Consider the following 18,847-nt stretch of genomic DNA (forward strand, 5'->3'; position numbering starts at 1 on the left):
TTCATTTCTTTCATTTTTTTTATATGTATTTGTGCTGCTTGACTGCACCGTCTGTGGAAGCATTAGAGTCTCAGATTCTGCTGTCAGATAAATGGCGGCATTTCTAAACTTTTTAACAATTACGTCTCCACATCTTCTCTTGATTTTTCTTTTGTTATTAAAAAATCCCCAGAATGGTTTATAATTTAAACTTCAATCAAGGCATGCAATCTCACTCACAGGCCCGCTCACTGAGATATTGCATTTATTTTTAATCTGCCGAGATTTAAATTCTCGTGTGAAGTATGGACACTGATGGGAAATGTCTGTACATAATTGTTCGTTGAATTCCAACCAGTGTGGAAAACAAAAGTGAGCTGCCTGCTCAGACAAATATGAGCTCACTGACAATGGCTGAGCATCTCTGTCACTTCCAACTCCATTACTTAGAATAACAATTTAGAAAAATATACTTAATTGCTCGATGCTTAATTACTTGATGAGACTCAGAAGATCAATACCACTTTCCACCGTTTGTTGATTGAAACACTGGAGCAAGCGCTTTTCCTTTTCGAAAACAAGACACAAAAGGAGACTCCTCTAAGCATGTTAACTCAGAACCACACAGTTAAACCCAGTAGCCACAATCTTTCAACATGTTCACACTTAGTGGCTTAAACATACAAGACGCTTTTTTAAGGTACACTTTGTACAGGATTGATCCCTCTTATGCCTTCAGAGCAGATTAATTCTTCATGGCATAAATTCAGCAAGGTGCTGGAAATACTACTAAGAAATCTTGTCCATATTGATATGACAGCATCACAGAGTTGTTGCAGATTTGTCAGCTGCACATCCATGAATTGAATTGTGGTTCCACCACATCCTAAAGGTGCCCTACTGGATTGAAATCTGGTGACTGTGGAGGCCATTTGAGTACAGTGAACTCACTGCCACAGTTTGAGATGATCTGAGCTTTGTCACATGCCGTTTTATCCTTCTGGTAGCGGTCATCTGAAGATGGGTACACTGTGGTTGTAAAGGGATGCACGTGGTCAGCAACAATACCCAGGTAGGCTGTGGCATTTAACCACTGTGCAGTTGGTATTAAAGGGCCCAAACTCTGCCAAGAAAATACCCCCCACCATCAGCAGCAGCAGACTGAAGCACTGATGCAAGGCAGAATGGATCCATGTTTCATGAGAGAACTGGCACTTACTGGATTTTTTCTTTTTCAGACTACTCTCTATCATTCCTAGAAATAGTTGTATGAGAAAATCCCAGTAGATCATCAGTTTCTAAAATAGTCAGACCAGCCCGTCTGGCACCAGCACCTATGATGCATTCAGCTAGCAGATAGAAGAGGTAATAAAAACTGTGGTTTTGCACAAAAATAACCAACTGGTCATATTTTGACGTGCTGGTATGAAGATAATGCTACCTTGGGTTGGAGACGGGCTAACTAGATCCCCCTGTTAAAGCCAAAGTGGTTCCAGTTTCATATTATAAACTTTTTGTTTTTAAAAAGTCTTTTTCTGGGTTCTTGCACAAAAGCAGAGACGCATTAGCCAGATTTTGGAGTTAAAATAATGCAAATGTATTCCAACAAGTGACAAATAACAGACAATTCCAACATTTCCAAGAAGAAAACAGTTTACAGATGTTTCTGATGCCTAAGAAAATCTGTCTACATTGTCATGTTTTTGCTAGTTTTAGTACACTGACAAATAAATTGCAATATAGCATGTGCTACAGTTCTGCTCTCATTCATCATGCGCTACCATTAGGTAGACGCCTGATATTAATTTAATATGATAACACTAAACATGCAGCCAGACTTGATGGGAGTATTTTCAGCAATAAGAATAACAAGGAATCCCAGAGCAGATGGTATGAGTCCCACAGAGCCCAGATTTCAGCATCTTTGAGTCAGCGTGAGACTGCATGAAGTGAGGAAAAAAGACACTAATGCTGCCTAAATCCACAAGAAACTGTGGTAAGTTGCTATTAACAACCTAAATGCCAAGTTCAGTGAGAAATTCTCAGCAAGTGTACTCGAGAAAGGTGATCCTGTGAAACAGTGGCCACTAAAATACTGAGTAAGTGTTTAGTATTTTTGAATATGAAAAAATCCCAGTAGCATTTGAAACCATCTTTTCTAAAGTTGGTGCCAAAAACTTTTGCACTGTGCTGTATTTCTTGCAGTGGCGTCTTACATGAGACCCTGGGTGATGAAAGTCACTGCACTGAGAATTGTGCAAATGTTCGGCTCTTGAAAGAAAAAGACTAGAGTGGAAAAAACACAGAAATGTGACATATGTGATTTATGGGGCATATTATGGCTTTTCTGGGTTTCCTAGCAGAGAGGGAAGAGCAGGCATTCACATCATTTTGGGGAGGAAAAAAAAACCCTTGGGTGACTGCGACTCAGTGTACTGCCGTCTCTCTCTCTGTCCGTAACTTTTCCACTCCGTGTCTCTTCCTCGCCTTCTGACTGCCTGTGCTCTGCCCCGATCCCTCCCCCCTTCAGCCTGGCTCTTCCTCCCTTTCATCCCCTTTGTCGTCCCTCTGCCTTCGCCAGTTGCTCTCTTAAGTATTTCACAGAGCCGTGTGTGAGTATTGCTCAGAGTGTGAATGTATGAGGGCTTTGCCAGTGCCGTCACTGCTATTTTTTTCCCTTTTTCTTTTGTGCATTAGAGGTTTAATCCCTTTCTCACATTGCATTTCCACATGCTGAAGCAACAGAGCAGCAGCCGTGTGGAATTTTTTTTTTTTTAAATGAGATTTTTGTCACAGGGAAGTAAAACTCGCTTCTTCCAACAAGGACCCCTGGGTAACTGATTCATTGATGGTGGCTGGATTTATGTGAAAGCACATTCATGGTTTTATTGTAGATTTAAGCACACTTTAAAGGGGAATAAAGGACTACACTGCAGAGGTTTTTGGTTTGAAAGAGAGGGTCCACTGGGAATCATGAGAATGTGAGCAGAACTCTGTTTGATGTCTATATATATTGATTTAGTACTGATGTAGAATTATTAAGGTGCCCTTATCATACATTGACAGATGCTTTAATGTTGACAAAACCTCCATTTTGACCTAACATAGTGCTTTTATTAATGTCTAAGTGATCTTTTTGCTTCAAAGACTTCTTTTATTGCTAACCTCCACTCATACTATTTTCTTGTTTAACCCTTTAATGCTGATGAATTGTAAACTCAAGGCAGAAGGAGAGAGAGCAAGAGGTTTATATCCCAGTCAGATTTTGTAAACAGTTGGTTTACACAGCTAAATTGGTGAAGCAGTTCAAATATGCCCAGGCAGCGCGTGCCAACTATCTAGTCCATCTTCTGTTTGCTCCAAACAAACTACTGGTGTTGCTGCCAGAATGCTAGGTTTTACCTACAAAGATTTGTTTTACTTCCCTCCCCATTTTTAAAAATTCAGCACATAACAAGACCAAGAACCTAAATTGGAAATGACTGTAGCAAAAAATGTCTGACGGTCCCATCCAAAAAAATGTTCACTCAAAACCACAACGCGACGAACCAGCCAAGTGACACACTGCCCGCCATCTCTGGAGCCAAGATACGAGCATGGTTAAAAATATCACAGCTTGCGACTGCACGAAATATCAAATATGATGCCGTGCCTGACTACTTTATCAAGTCTGACAAAAAGAGACCGTGATTGCTCAGAGCAGTGGTGTCCCACCAGACCCTTCAGGCAACAGCATGCTTCTGGCAGCACGGTCCATTTCAGAGTCCGCCTTAATTAACACCATGCAGCCTAACCCTCACCTGATTAAGTGCCTGTTTAATATGATGGCCTTTTCTCGTATTTAATCAGCATCCAGCCAGGTTTTGCTAAAGAGGCTAGTAGATGCCTGCTCTGAAGATTTTTATCTCCCCTCAGTTCATGTCAAATGCCTTGCAAAATTTCCAGAGTGACAAAGCTTTTATTATTCAACCTCTCGGAAAAAAGAAAAAACATGGTTTCTGATTAAATGAGGGGGTCATTTAAAGCCACACTTCAGCTATGACAGAATGCTAGATCTAAACGGCAGTGTGGTGAAGGAGGAGAGGAGGGTTGTTAAAGGACTGAACAGTCCTTCTTAATTCCCTACCATCTGTTGGACTCGCATGCCCAGAGAGGAGAGAAGAGTGAAAATGGAGGATGTAGGAGTCCACACTTGATCCACTGTCTAAACAACACAGGCAATGTTAATTACATCTGGGTTAATGCTAACAGTGGCCATTTTACTGTTAGGGGGTCTCTCCCCAGATTACCAGAGTAGCAAGATGGTATCAATAACAAAAAACAACAACAACAACAACAAGAAACTCTGTTGTTTATTCTGTGATGATACTGAATAATGTGATGCAGGTTTTTTGTGTATGAACTGAAATAACTGGTTTGCAGAATGACATGAAATACTCCTTGCTTTTCATGTGTGCATATGAGAGACATTCTTTTATCAAAAGTTGTGTTCGGTGTGTTTTTGTGGGCAAAACTTTTCACACGCATCATATTTACGCAAGAATTTTAATCATCTGGACAAACATTAAAAGTTGGCCAATTATGCACATTAGAAATTAGAAACTAAATTAGTAACTGGTATTTGGAAATGTAGTAAAGTAGAAGTAAACAGCACAAGATCCAAGATATGTTCATACTTAATGAAAGAAAAAACCTGAGCCCTTTTACAGGTTCTTACCCTGCACTCGGGGTTGCCAGAATGCTGTGGGCTATTTTTCTCGCGATGGTTTGCGTCACTGCAAATCAATACAAAATCTGAGTGATCAACTTTATCCTGAGGGGGTCTTTGAATGTTCTGATTAGAATGAAAATGATTTGAATCATATTCTTTGTTAGTAGTCAACCAAATAAACAGCTATGTGTCAGAATTTGGACTGACTCGGAACATCATTGCTGACGCTACAAGGACCTGTGGTCGATGTTTTTTCTTTAGTTTTTTTCTTTAATATCTCATTTGTATACGTCTGTGTATGTTTGTGTGTTTATGTGTCTCAAAGTTCTTGCTTATAGAAGATTACTGGATTTCTCTCTTATTTTTTAGGATATTCATTTTAGCTTAATATAGTTATTGGTAAGAATTGGCAGTTTATACATTTTTGTAAAAGAATTATGAATATTGAGCATCCATGTGATTGTGAGTGTAGGTGGGAGGGATGGCTTCTTGAAAGATGATAGCTTACCAAGTGATCCCAAGGCCACCTAATATTCCTGAGCCTAAGTGCAACCATAATACACAGCTTCTTCTGCTTGCACTGGCCTCCAGGGGCTATTTGGATGATAGGGATCTGATGATGGTTGCAGTCTCTGATTGCAAATTCCCTTATTGTCCTATACATAACACCAGCGGGGGTGTGCTTACATTACTGCAGAGGAATCTGTGCCTTGCATGTGTAGTGTGGTCTGCGTTTAATCTTTACGCGTTTATATAAAGGTAAAAAACGTGTCCGTACTGTGCTTAATTTTGATTTGCTTTATTAACACAAAGGTAAACACAACAAGCAAACTAGACAGTGAAGTAAAATGTGTTTGAGAAAGTAAAACCAAAGGAAAGCAGGATAATAAATCTGCCTTTTAATTCCCCCTCTCTCCCTGGCTGTTCTCACTCACAAAAGGCTTCTATGGACCAAGGGAGCACTGGTGCTAATAATGTTGATACTGTGCCAAGCCCAGCTGGTGGTGCCCGGCACAGGGCATCGAGTGTCTGCTCTCCACAGTTGCTGTCTTTAAAAGGCTCTCTCCTCTGCCAACCGGGATCAGAGGAGGGGGAGGGATCACATTGCTCTAATGGACGCAACCAACCTGTGAACCTATGTGGCGTTTGTTCTGCTAGCTCTGTCTGTACTATATCAAATACAATAACTAAGCGCCTTGTGAGTCCGCGCAAAGAAAAGCGGTTTGTCGATATAAAGCAGACCAGGTTGTAATGACGACTGATTAGAAAATGACTGATACTGGAGGAGGTTTGAGAAAATCCATAAATGCTGTTATCAGAGACGGTAAGAAGGAGATATTTTACATTTCAAAATAATATGTATCAGCTGAACTCTGTACAAAAAAGAATTATTAAAAAAATCCCACTAAATAATAAATGATGAAAGAAATATGTGAATATTTATGATACTGTTGAACTTCTTTCAGCTGTGGGGTAGAAGTCAGTTTGAACAAATAAAAGGATTCCCTCAACTGCTCAGTTTAATTTCTAGCAAGATTTTTTTTGTGACTCATATGAAGCAAAATTACAGTATGCATTCAATAGTATTCTGACTGGGGAGCACCACATTTGGCTCAACACCCACACCGAGGACCTTCATTTGGCTGGAATATTGTATGAATGAAGCTCACTGGGAGAGGGATTCGTGTGTCAATATTGTCTTCCTATTGTCAGTTTCCAGGCAGTCATGTTCTGTATCAAACTCAGTAGTGATGCCAAATCTGAGCCAAGTCCTCCCCTCTTGGAACAGGCAACTGAATCCTCCTGTAGGTGTTTCGAACATACATGCTGTGCGCCACAAACACACATTTAAATGTAAACATCCATGGCAAACCCATTGTTAATGGCATGTAGCAGCCACCTAGCAAGCTCCTTCATTCTGCTCTCGCTGTGTGGGTGTCTCCCACTTTACTCCCAGCAGTGCTCGTTAATGCAGCTAGGTATCTGTTCTCATCTCTCTCCCTGCTGCTCTTTACCCCCTGTGCACCATTTCTGGGCAAAACTGCTTCCTCCTCTTTCTCGTCCTAATTCATTTTCCGCTCCCATTATCCCTAATTTGAACCCAAGCAGAAATGAAGTATACTTATCACAAATTATTTTAAAAGGCACAATCTGTGACACACACAAACACTGCATTTAAATCCGCTGATAGAATTTGAGTCGTTGTTGATCTGGTAGTTACTGGTGGTAATGACGAGATCATTCCAATAATATGCATGCAATTATTTCGTTTAAACGCGTTAACCACCGGAGAAAGCAAACACGTCTCGACTGGAACTGGGGCACAGAGGATTCATCGTGTCATGCGGCATTAAGAGAGAAGTCTAATGAAGAAAACGATTAAATGTTGCATTTCGCATTGTTTAAATGCATGCGTGCTCCAGATTTGGTTTTCAGAATAGCATCCAGAGGCACGTGTTACAAAAACAACTGGTGTGTGCACTTGGCAGCGCCGCGTTTCACAAGTCAATTTTACTCACTTGTACATGTGCGAGTGCTAAAGGGCTCTCGCATGCTCAGGCACGACGTGCGAGCCGTTTGTTTAGCCTAATGAAATGTGTTAAAATTAGGATGCAGGAGATCATCTCATATTGCAAATCACAGCTTGCAAGTTGCAAATCTGGCAAATGGGACCCGGTATATGCATGTAACGTTTTCTGTTAGGCGTGTAATTTTTATCCCATGGGGGAACACCAGGCTGCCACTAACAATTACACATCAAAGCAGTAATGCAATGCAATTACACCGAATAGCTAAAAAATGATCACCATATACACTGTTAAGTATTAACAGCTTCAGGATTTCCAAAGATTTAGCATTTTCTTGTGTACTGTATGAAAAAGACCTAAAAGGGAGCTATCCAAACACTCTGTGCATATTAATTACAAATCTAACTATTTTATCCTTATTATTATCATAATGATTACAGTGGCCTTTGTTGAAGAGGCATATCTGTGTAGTGTTTGTTGTTTTCAATTAATTTCACCCATGTGTCTTATTTTTGTCCCATGTGATCGAAAGGAGCAGCAACACCCATGTCATAGCCAACATATTATCCAAACAACTGCTCTCTACTAATAAGAGAGTGATAATTATGAGCTATTACACCAGAATTTTCAATTGTTTTGATGACACTGGAGAACATCCAGCTCTCTGTGGTGGTAATTATAGCTCAATGAAATGCAGACATAAATGAAATGGTGGAGATGCAGAAAATATCTAGGCCTAAAACCTCAGCGAGGCGTACAACTGGGAAGCTCTTTTTTTTTCCCTCTCTTCCTTCTCCTTAGTTAAATCCTGGTATATACTTAGCTCAGCGAACGGGGATTTAAAATAATTCAAATTAAAACAAAGCATTAAAAGCAAATATCTCATTAGCTGAAGGCAATAATTAGAAACAGATGGGACAAAATAATAATCAGATTAGACACGAGATATCTAATAAATCTGCTGGGTGCATTTCTCAGTACACGGGCTGCGGGTCTTTAGTTGCTGTAAATTCACCTCACGATGCAGGGTTAAAACAACTTGAGCTTCACATTACTCGGGGGATATTGTCAAAGAGTCGACACAAACAAGCAAGATCAACAGCGCACGCACACACACACGCAAAATAACTGGACTAATTAGCCCTGCTACTTTGATTATGTGTCCTTCCATGTCAGAGATACCTCTGCCAAACAGGGTTAGGAGGCAGGGGCTCAGTGTGTTTGCGGCTTCGAGCTTGCCTAGTCTGAGGAAGGATTTCTCATTATGCGTCCTTTCCTCAGACACTTGGCCTCACCCAAAGCACCAAGTGTCTGTGTGATTATTCACTACCCTGCAACACCAGGCTAGTGGCGTAAGCAAACATCAGATGCACCTCTCAATATTTGTAACACCCTCTCCCCCATCTTTCCTGTCCAATCTTCTCTCGCCCCTCCTCTTCATCAAACACCCCTCCACCACCCCTTTTTGCCGCAACCCATTTCACCTCACCCCTCCCCTTCCCTACCTCCTCTCATCTCAGTCAATCACAAGGTGACACAGATGGCGTTGTCCTGGTAACCATCTCTACACAACTGTTGCCTGGTCACCGAGCACAAACAAGCCCAGAGCCCAGCAAGGCTTCTGTACTGCACAGAAAAGGAACACGGCACCAGAGAGGAGAAATAAAAGGCTAGAGGCAAGGTCGGGGGTGGAAGGTCACACGCTGGCCGCTGCAGCACTCCCCCGCTTTATTTAATGACACCCTTATAGGTGTCACCTTTAACCCGAGGCGGTATAGCTGAAGTATCAGGAAAATCTATGGAATGACTAAAGAAAAGAATTGTATTTGCATTATGGAAAAGCAGATTGTTATTTAAAACGCGTTCATATTCCATCTAAGTACAGAATCATTTTTTATGAGCAGTAAAACCGTTTCTCCATTATGTATTTAATATAACATCAAAACGGCAGTGTTTGTACATTCAGGCTGCACTCTCTGCATTCGCTCATTACAAAGACCTGTCTTAAGGTGAAACGAAAATACCCAAGACTTATAAAACAGAGCACTCCGTCAAGCATGCTATTGGATGCATTATTTATTATTCAGCCCAGTGATTCTAATCCAATGAGATATGTCAATACATAGGATAGAATCTGACAAAATGATTCATGCAGTGCTAATTAATCACTTCAGCCATCTCCACTGAAATCAATTAATTTCCAGTGATGTAAAAAAACAAAAAAATCAAGTGCATCACATAGATGTCTCTGCATACATAACTACGTTGCTTGGTTTTCTGCATTTGACTGAAAATTCACATGCCGATGCTTGAGGGAAATAGAATATTACATTTCTGTTTTAAAGCCGTGCGTGCTGAATATTTCTGACATAACTTAGGCTGTAATATATGTAGATACATTTAAAAAACACACATTTAAATTCATCACAAACTGTGTGTGTTCATTTTTGATCATGTGTAAGCTTGAATTAAGGCTGTGATTGATATGAATAGACACCATGCACTGTGGCTAATTCAAAGGCTTGACTTTAAGTCTGTAATGAAAAGATTCTTCTTTCATTGCACAGATTTTGGAAACCAGATCTTAAATCTGCCAAGAACAAAGAGAGGCAGGCTAAAAGAAGAAAAAAAAGGTGTTTGTCTCAAAGGAAGGTGTTGTGAGGGAGGTGGAGTAAATTGACTGTTTACAACAACAGACCCAGAAAGGGACCTTGAATGTCCATGACGAGCTCCATTCCCTTTTTCACTTTCAAATCACCTTATCCCATGCTTTTTTGGATGCCATCCTAAAAAACCAGGGCCATAATTTCCATCCAATTTGCTCCCTCTCTCTGCATGAACACTGACAGATTGTCATATTTTGGCCACGCTCCCAGAGGAGAGTTGTGAGAGGCAGGAGGGCAGATAAACGGCTATTACCATTCACACCAGCTCATTACGGAGCATTTAGACCCAGGAGCACCAACTCAAAAGCTCCACGCAGTACCCACCCCAGGAGCCCCTCACAATTGAGTTTGTGATTGACAACTGGCACTCAGTTACAGTTCTTTTCCTCCACAGCTACGCTCTATTTCAAAACACTCATTTTGTTTCATCAATCAAAAAAAACAAAAAAAAAAACAACCCCAAAACTTTATGCATGGCATCCAAATTATTTGAGCAGTTTTTATTTTTATTTATTTATTTTTATGTGGAGAGTAATGACACATCTTAGATAAAAAGGTTTGGGCCTACCGTCATGAATCCATCCAGCAGGCCCGAGTCTGGCTTGGGTGGGGCTTGTAATCGCTCCATTGACCACTTCTCGATGATCGACGACACCTGAGAGTTTTCTGTGTTGAGTATGCGGAAACCAGTCATGTTGACTCCACTGTAGCGATATGGTTCCATGTCAAGGGCGAAAAGGTCCTAGAGGTGCAAAGATCAAAATGTAACCGCGTTTGATCTAAAAAAAAATCATGATTTTCTCATCTTCCCTCCTCCACTGCTATACATCGCTCATTTTCATAATTACAAGTCGACGTTTGAGCGGCAGTCACTGCCAAATGAGGGAGCGCAAAAGGGTGCAGTGGAAGGGATTTCAGGAGCTATTTCATCTTATGCTGAGACAGTAGCCTTGATAAAGGCAAGACTTTCAAGGTTACCGGCATGCTTTTGGTGGACTGCCATCTATCATGTGGACGGAAAAGGACGACCCAATTGTCCCGCATGCAGCATGTCTGGCATCTCACCAGGCAGATGTCTCTGGGATGCAACAACACAGTTGACAGAGAAACAGCGGGTGATGGACGCAGAATGGGGCTGCCGTGGTCAATGTTTGCTGTCCTATTCCGAGAGCAGCATGAATGGCTTGGTACCAGTGTGCAGCAGCTCGGGCCAGCACACTGGCTTCCAATTCTGCCAAACACTGACTGATGTTAAAGTAGGCATGCTTCCATCCCGGCAAGAAACAGCATGCCACCGAAAGAGGCCTATAATCACTATTCTCTTCCCTTTCCCAATGACATACCTGCTGTCACTCACTCCCCTTTCATCTAGGCAGGTTCTTACTGTATGTGGATGCACTAGGGATAGTTACATGTCCTCTGCACTGGTAAATGTCTTTTCAGGTCAGTTTTCTCTAACCTTTTCCTCACCCTTTCCAACTGTGTTCCAAACAACACAGCGGGCTATTTGTTTGTTAGAGCTATAATGGACCAAATGGGTGACAGTCTCATCTGCTCAGGGCTATTATCTAAGCTCTCAGTCTTCTGTTCTCTGGGCTCAGTGAAGATGTGCTGCTTTTCATCTGGAGTGTGAGAAGCAATCTTTGTAGCGGCTAGATCAAAGAAATTTAGCGAACTTCAATCGCTGCTGGAGTGAGAATAAAATACCTCCAACTGCTTTTGTTTCCTAAACTCTGGGTAGTGGTCAGCCAGGTGAGGTGAGAAGGTTGTTCAGAATTTAGAAAATAAATTAAAGTTAAACTTTCACAACAGACGCAGTGGAATGCAAAGGGTATATTTATAATAGACTGCATAACAATGACTCAGCTTTTCAAGGGCATCGGTTTCTGTGATCACAAAGTCAACTTGCACTTCAGGTTCAAAACGCCTCACACAAAATGAAAATAATGGGATGTTTTTCTTTGACTAGTTCCCGGTTAGCGGTATTAAACTGTATTCTCAGAAATGAAAAACTGACAGGTAATTTTTCATTGCAACAAGGAAAAAAAAGCAGATTAATGTTTGCACTACAATAGGCTCAGAAGAAGAAATATCTCCAAACAGCACATTATCAAGTGGACGGGGCTGTGCAAAAAGAAAAAAAAAAGTAACAAAACACAGTCTATCATCACATCTTGTCAACAACAAAAAAGTCCCAGGGTACTCACCAAGGTTGTAAATATATAATGATAGTACTCCGTCATCATACCCATTGCCAGGGCCTACAGGGAGAAATAAAAAGCAGGCAGTAACTAAAAGTCAATTACAAATAGCTTAATGAATTGCGGTATTAGAATTACTAATTGACCTGTTATTTAATATGTATTGCCACCCTGACACCTGTCAGAAAGGCACCTGAGACTGGAAAAAATTTGAAAGCGGGGGCCTGCCAAGGCATTTTTAATTGTCCTGATGACTGATGAACAGACTTATTCGGTTATTATTGCACTCAGAGCCGAGATGGTATCATGACACTGACGGTAATTTGACTTGAAAAAAATCAGCCAGTCCAAAGTCTATGCGTCCACGCTGCTCATGTTTCTCCCAATACGCTGTACATTATATCGTAAGTCCATGTGGGCTCGGCACTGCATTGTGCATGCAACGATAAATAACAAACAAAATATGCGCCACAATAAAGAATCATTAGTTTTGACACACAGCTATAGAGAGAACTCCAACTGTGCAATATGCTTGTGAGAAGACTTGAGCTCAACAACAACCCCCACGGTTCTCATTAATAATGCGCCTCTGCTAAATGAATTGAACATGCCTGTGAGCAGAATTAGACTTTATAATTTAAAAGAAAAAAAATATGTACAATGGAAAGCATCCATTATGACGGGCCACGAGTAGATATCTAACACACAAAGATTAAAGATGTACAGATCTGCATCCGTTCTTAAAAAGAGAAAGAATAAGATAGGGATCACACATGGACTTATGTTTATTATTTTAGCACATATATATGTGTATATATGAGTCTAGGTACTCAGTAGCGTGTGGAAATTTCTGTAAGGGGAAATTATGTAAATTTTATACAGTAGTTAACTTACTTTTAACTAAATTCAGGAAACAGTGTGATAAAATTACTTATGCTGTTCACAAATGCTGCAGACATCTGTGAGTCTAAGAGAGTATCAGGGCTCATTAAGGTGAGTTGATACCTGTTTCAGGATCCAGGCAGCCATCTCATGTCCACAATCAAATATGACATGGAACTCCTTTGCCTTCTTCATCTCCTTCAGAAGTGGCTTGGCGTCCTTGGTCTCTGTGGGCAGCTGTCGGATCTTCAAACGAATGTTGTATCGTGAAGGTGCCTTGATCAGCTCCTGCAGTCGAATGAGACCTGCAGACAAAGAGGATACATATATAGTGTGAAAGGACCATTTTAAAGATGCAGCAATATGGTGTGTTTGATGTGCCACCATTTTGAAGTATCTCTGATTCTAAGGAGGCCACGAAGACCAATTGGAGTCATGTATTCTCAGCAGAAAAATATGCTCATATGCATGTCTTCCTAATCCGCAGTCTATTGATCCTCCTACTCATGCTTGGCAAGCAAACAGACAGCTACAGACTTATCAAGAGAATGTTACACCAAGCCAGCACATAGCACTCTTTCATAACGAAAACCACAATACAGAGAGCGCCTCATTTTGCAACCTCCTACAGAAAGTCCCATCCTGAAAGAAGCTTCCCAAATGGTGATTTGCTCTTGTCTTCCATGATACCATAGAATAGCGCGGAATAGGTTCAATTTTTATCCAGATGGAAAGCCGTGGTCAATCCTGCCTCTTCTGCCTCTCTCACATACACTTCAGACGTGTTCTGATGAGAGAGGCTCTGTTTGCCCAGCTTGTACTTGCCCCCAGGGAGCCCGGCGCCTTCGTCACACATTGAGCTACAATCTTCACCTTTCATTTCTCGACCACACGCTCAGGTAGAAAGCTCTCCGGGAGATACTGTGATGAGATTACAATGAGTTTCTCCCTCAGTAAAGAACTTCAGAGTCCAGGGATGAAAGAGGCTGGATTGATGGGAGAGATGATTACTTGTCATGGGTATAAAAAATGGATGGAGCAGCAAGGATAGTTTGAGAGGGAACTGGAGAGAGATAGGATTTTTTTTTTCAACCACTTTAAGATAGCTCAGCCTATTTTTTATTTTGAAATGAAGTGCTGTGTGAGCAGTTTAATGGTCTTACTGTGAGTGGGGCTGGGTCTCCCTGAGGCCTATAGAAAGATTGGTGTGAAATAGGAACATGCAGGTCTCGCCTTGAAAAGTACCATTGTAGGGAGGAATACTGAACCTATACAGCTTTCCTCAGGTAATCCCAATAGATCCCTACTCTAGGGCATGTCTGCGTCTCCCTGTTTTTGTTCGAACTGACACTTTGGGAGGTGTTAAGCTAGAAAAAAAAATCTGTCAAGGGAGCTCAACGTTTGGGAAACACTGTCATTGTAGATGTTTGTGGGCTCTGGCTAATTCCTTCAGACTTTCCCCCTGGATCTTCTAACGGCTGTGTGTGAATATTTTATCCCCTCTGATAGTTTTTCCTGTCAGCCGTCAGATAGGCTCCAATCAGCAGCGCGGGGCTCTGGAGCATGAAGCTGTGTGATTACAGCCTGAGACCGGGTGGAAACGGAGGGGGTAAACAACATGGCTATGCAGCTGTCACACTTTTCAGGGCGTCAGGTGCGTTACAGCCTATACGTTCCACAGAGGAGGCCCAAGCAGCTCCTATCTGATGCAGAGAGAGGTGAGAGATCACCCCGTTTGGCATCTCTCCGGGACAGTTTGCAGGAGAGTGAGGGTGTTAACATACTGAGCTCCAAGGTAGGAAGAGAGGGGAGGTCAAGGAGATGAGTCAAAATAATGTGGCAAGCGGGGAGAGCCATCGGGATATCAGCTGAGTTTAATGTATGAGTGCTAGAACGCTGCAGGATTGGCTATTTACAATATATCACAGATGTGAAAGAAGAGACACTTGAAGAAGTCAAATGGCTGTAAAAGTGATGCTTTCAAAAGGAACAAAAGGGCTCTCGTATCTATTTAGAGGCGCTGCATAGGATGTCAACTACAAGACAATATAGACTGGTGGAGAGAAGAAATTGAATTCATTAGGCAACCTGAAAATTTAATCCTCCTCTCTGCTCTGTAATTTACTTGCATTTACTTGTCAACCACGTCATGCCAAAAAGCGCATAACTTGTGAATACGCATTTGAATATTGTTATCTTCTCTAGAGTGATTATACTTTACCTTGTAAAACTCTCACTGTACTCCAGCTAAAATACGACTCGCCTTTTAAAAAGCACGTTACGAGGCACTCCGCAAAGTCACAGGATAGACAAAATGGCTCAGAGACTCATTTGATTGCCACCCTCAGAGATCAAGTGTCTCTGTGTGTTATTAATGGCTGTTGTCAGCGCCCACATACTACAATTCTGCATTGCATTAATCTGAAGAGACACAGGGTCATTCTGGGTAATGTGGTTCTCTTTTTTTTTCTGTGCTGCTGCTCACTCTCCTGGAAGACTGACATGGGCAGCACCTGGAGGACTAAGGCAGAACAGTAAGCTATTGATTTCTGAATTAACTTGACAGGTTACAAAGCACTCTCTGAACTCTGAGCAGCACTGCTGCTTTTTGTAGATCACCTGGTACTTCTTTCTTACTGGACATTGTTTTTTGGTTGGTTTTAAGAATTGTCACATCCATCATCACACAAAACACGCACCAGTGGAAAATGAAGACAGACACCGACTGTACCTGTACCTGTGCTGTCGTCATAGACCACGGTGACTGTTCTCCACTTGAAGAAGTGCACCAGGTCGAGAATGGCTCTGCTGAGGGAGGAGAAGTCAGGGTATAGGCTGACATAGTACGAGTCCCTGTTGTCTGACACCTGATGCTTCCACTTGGTCTGGATGTGGGGCACTCCCAAAGCATTGCAGATGGACTGGACCGCGTTAGCTGACGAGCTGTGTGAGGGGCCAAAAATGGCCGCCACACCTAAGGAAAGCTGGTCACATGCTGGTGGGGTAGCAAGGAAAAATAAAACAAAAGAAAACAAAAAGACAGTTAGTTTCATGTTTCGGTTATGCTTTTAAGTTTCACTATATCTCATATTCTCTGCTCAATTTTTTTTCTTTTTTTATTTGTCCACATGTCACCTGAAGCAACCAAAAAATAAAGAGAACCAGTGCTTAGTAATTTCCTCTGCCCAGCAGATAATCTTAATTCCGACTGTGGAATTTTCTTTTATAGCCGCTAGCGGTTTGGAGCGTTGTTTATACAAGCTGGACCCCTGTTTGGGTAGGAAGGAGAACATCTTTCACACTGTTCCACTGTGGTTGTGATTGATGTGGGCAAACAAAGAGAGGGGAAAAAAAAGATGGGAACCCACGTGGAAAAAAATAGCAAATTAATAAGCCTTGCAACTGTGAGGACTTCACAAGGTATCTTTGGTCATTTTTCTCCCCTTCATTAGCTCAACTCTCTTTAAACTCTGTCAATTAGTAGCCCATTTTAACAAATAAATGTCAAATCGTTTGTGGATGTAGTCTGCATTAGTGGTTAGATGGGGCGAATAACAGAAAATATTGTACAATTTACTCTGTGGTTTTATCTGGAATCACTGCCCGGTTTACACGTTCATAATAATAATAATGATGCAATAATCTTCTTTACTGTGAGCAGTAAATTGAGATTTCAGACACCATGAATACAAATGCTTGTCCATCATCAGTGACCAACAGTGCAGGTTTTAGGTTTCCTCTACAAAACGTTAATGCATTACACATGGGATTTACAGCTTAAAAATAAAAGCTATACATGAGCATTACTTTTATCCTTTTTACTGATAAAACATGAATCGATTTGACACTCAAATAGGAAAGTAGAGTGTGCAGTGATTGTCTGAATGGCTACCTGAAAAATACTAATTCATGTAAGAAGAAAAAAATAAAAGCACTCACAGTGAGATTCAGCTAAACGTCCTTTCCATTCCTCTTGACTCACCTTTCCGGGAAGCCTCAAAGCTGTCAAAGATGTTTATTCTCTGGATGTCATAGGTCAGCGTGGTGTTGGGGAGCAATGTGCGGTTCCTGTTGATTGTGTTCAAGGCAAATTTAAAGGCTAGTTCCTCTGCTCCAGAGGGGCCACTCTCAATGGATTCAAATATTCCTCCTGAGGGATAAAAAGCAGGAGAGAACAAGACCTTTGAATGGCGAGTCCAGCCTCCTATAATTGCCATAGATTCCTTAACACAAGCAACCTTCAAGTAAATGATGGATATGATGCAGGCAATTACAGCTCAAGCAGTGCATCATTTTTTAAGTATTTGTACTCATATTATTGATGCTGCTGTGTTCAATGCTTTTCACAGCTCAGTCTCATGCTGACATGAAACAGATTTACAATGCGGAGTAGGCATTTGGATCCCTGCTGATTTGCATTCTGTGGCAGTCGTCGGCGTAATTATAGGCAATTAGTTGCATTGGGAGGTGAGTTCAGGGGTGGTTGCCCTTCTTTAACTCCCTCGCTCAGCCTTGACAGAAAGGTTCACTCTACCAGTTGTCCCATTGATTTAAATGATTCTCAAATGAGATGCGAGCAAAGAAAGCCGGGCAAGAGCAGAGGGAAATTAAAGTGAAAAGGTAGATGAGAGAATAAGAGCCACGGGGGAAATCAGAAACATATTTAAAGTGGGTATAAATAGAGGCAAGTCAGAAAGACAGATAACGAGAAGGTCAATCAAATCAGAAATTAAGATGCCATTGGGGCATTTTTAACAATACTAATTAAAAACATATGAACCTAACTGTATATCTCACTGTTTATTTGGTTGGTTTTGAACAGCAAGTAAAATGCTGCTGTTGCTGCCCGCCAAATCTTGTTACGTTTTTGGTTTCTGTAACTGATGAAATAAAAACCTTTACGTAACCAAACTATTTGTGCAGATACTATAATTACCGCTGCAAAGAAAGGTGTTGTCAGTTTAAAATAGCATCCTTCAGAACTGTCAGTTATTCTGAGCACAACAGAGACAATTAATGCTCCAGCTGGTCTATTTATGCACTTCAGGATCCGAGACAAAGGATATCAATGTTTAAAGTGAGCCACTACAAATGTGTCTTGTTTTCTGATTATGTCAAGCATAATTTATCTGCATGTATTTAAGCTGGACTTGGTATGCTTTCTCCTATTTTCTGTCCTGTTGAAACAGTAGATGGTCCCATTAAACACAGGTAAGTAATGCAAGTCATTCTTAGACTGCTATAAACACCCATCTCACACAAGTCTTGGATCTTTAGGATGTCAATTAGAGCAGCTATCCCTACAGTAGTTGCTCTGGCTTTGACCCAACCTTCTGTTTGCAAGCCATTTCGAGGAACGCTGGCTTAAAGGAAGAGGAGCTTGATTCACAAAGTGGATAAATTAAGGGAATGCACCAAAGAGGAGAATAAAAAAGGATCATTTTGAGCTTTGAATCATAGGAAGTATTAAAATGTTTTCCTGGAATTGGGTATAACGGGCCTCTTCACAAACACAAAAATTGCACCGAATTTACACGTTCTGTTTTGTTTTGTTTTGTTTTTAATGGGTTTTAGGAACATTTATGAAAATATATCAGTGTTCACATCATCTAATCCACAAGCCAGCCACTCAGCACATATGCAATTTCAGGTGTAACTGGGGTCAGAGAGAATTTTCACACATCCATCAACAGGATGAGGTAAAACTGTGTGAAAGGGGGTCTGATATGCAGCATTATGTAGCACATTACTCTGTGTTTGCATGTATAAATATGGACACTTGCTTTTAATGTGTTTTTATCCCAACTGCGAAGCATTTTGTCACTGTGTGTTGTTTTTTTAAGTGCTATACATATACAGTTATTATTCTTCTTAATATAT

At 41.1% G+C, this 18,847-nt stretch overlaps 1 protein-coding gene across 2 annotated transcripts in view; it reads right to left on the minus strand.

Moving 5' to 3' along the window:
- LOC100702227 (glutamate receptor ionotropic, kainate 2) overlaps positions 1–18,847 on the minus strand; it is a 73,215-nt gene that overhangs the window by 38,083 nt on the left and 16,285 nt on the right. The window contains exons 2-6 of one of the 2 annotated variants that reach the window (XM_013266128.3): positions 16,950–17,117; positions 15,699–15,962; positions 13,091–13,272; positions 12,092–12,145; positions 10,453–10,626 (exon numbers count right to left, since the gene is read on the minus strand). In XM_013266128.3, coding sequence (XP_013121582.1) covers positions 10,453–10,626; positions 12,092–12,145; positions 13,091–13,272; positions 15,699–15,962; positions 16,950–17,117 — 842 coding nt within the window. The remainder of the gene's footprint in view (positions 1–10,452; positions 10,627–12,091; positions 12,146–13,090; positions 13,273–15,698; positions 15,963–16,949; positions 17,118–18,847) is intronic. The other variant, XM_005463225.4, reaches the window with a different exon arrangement.

Source organism: Oreochromis niloticus, linkage group LG15, assembly GCF_001858045.2.
Source record: "Oreochromis niloticus isolate F11D_XX linkage group LG15, O_niloticus_UMD_NMBU, whole genome shotgun sequence".
Lineage (NCBI taxonomy): Eukaryota > Metazoa > Chordata > Actinopteri > Cichliformes > Cichlidae > Oreochromis > Oreochromis niloticus.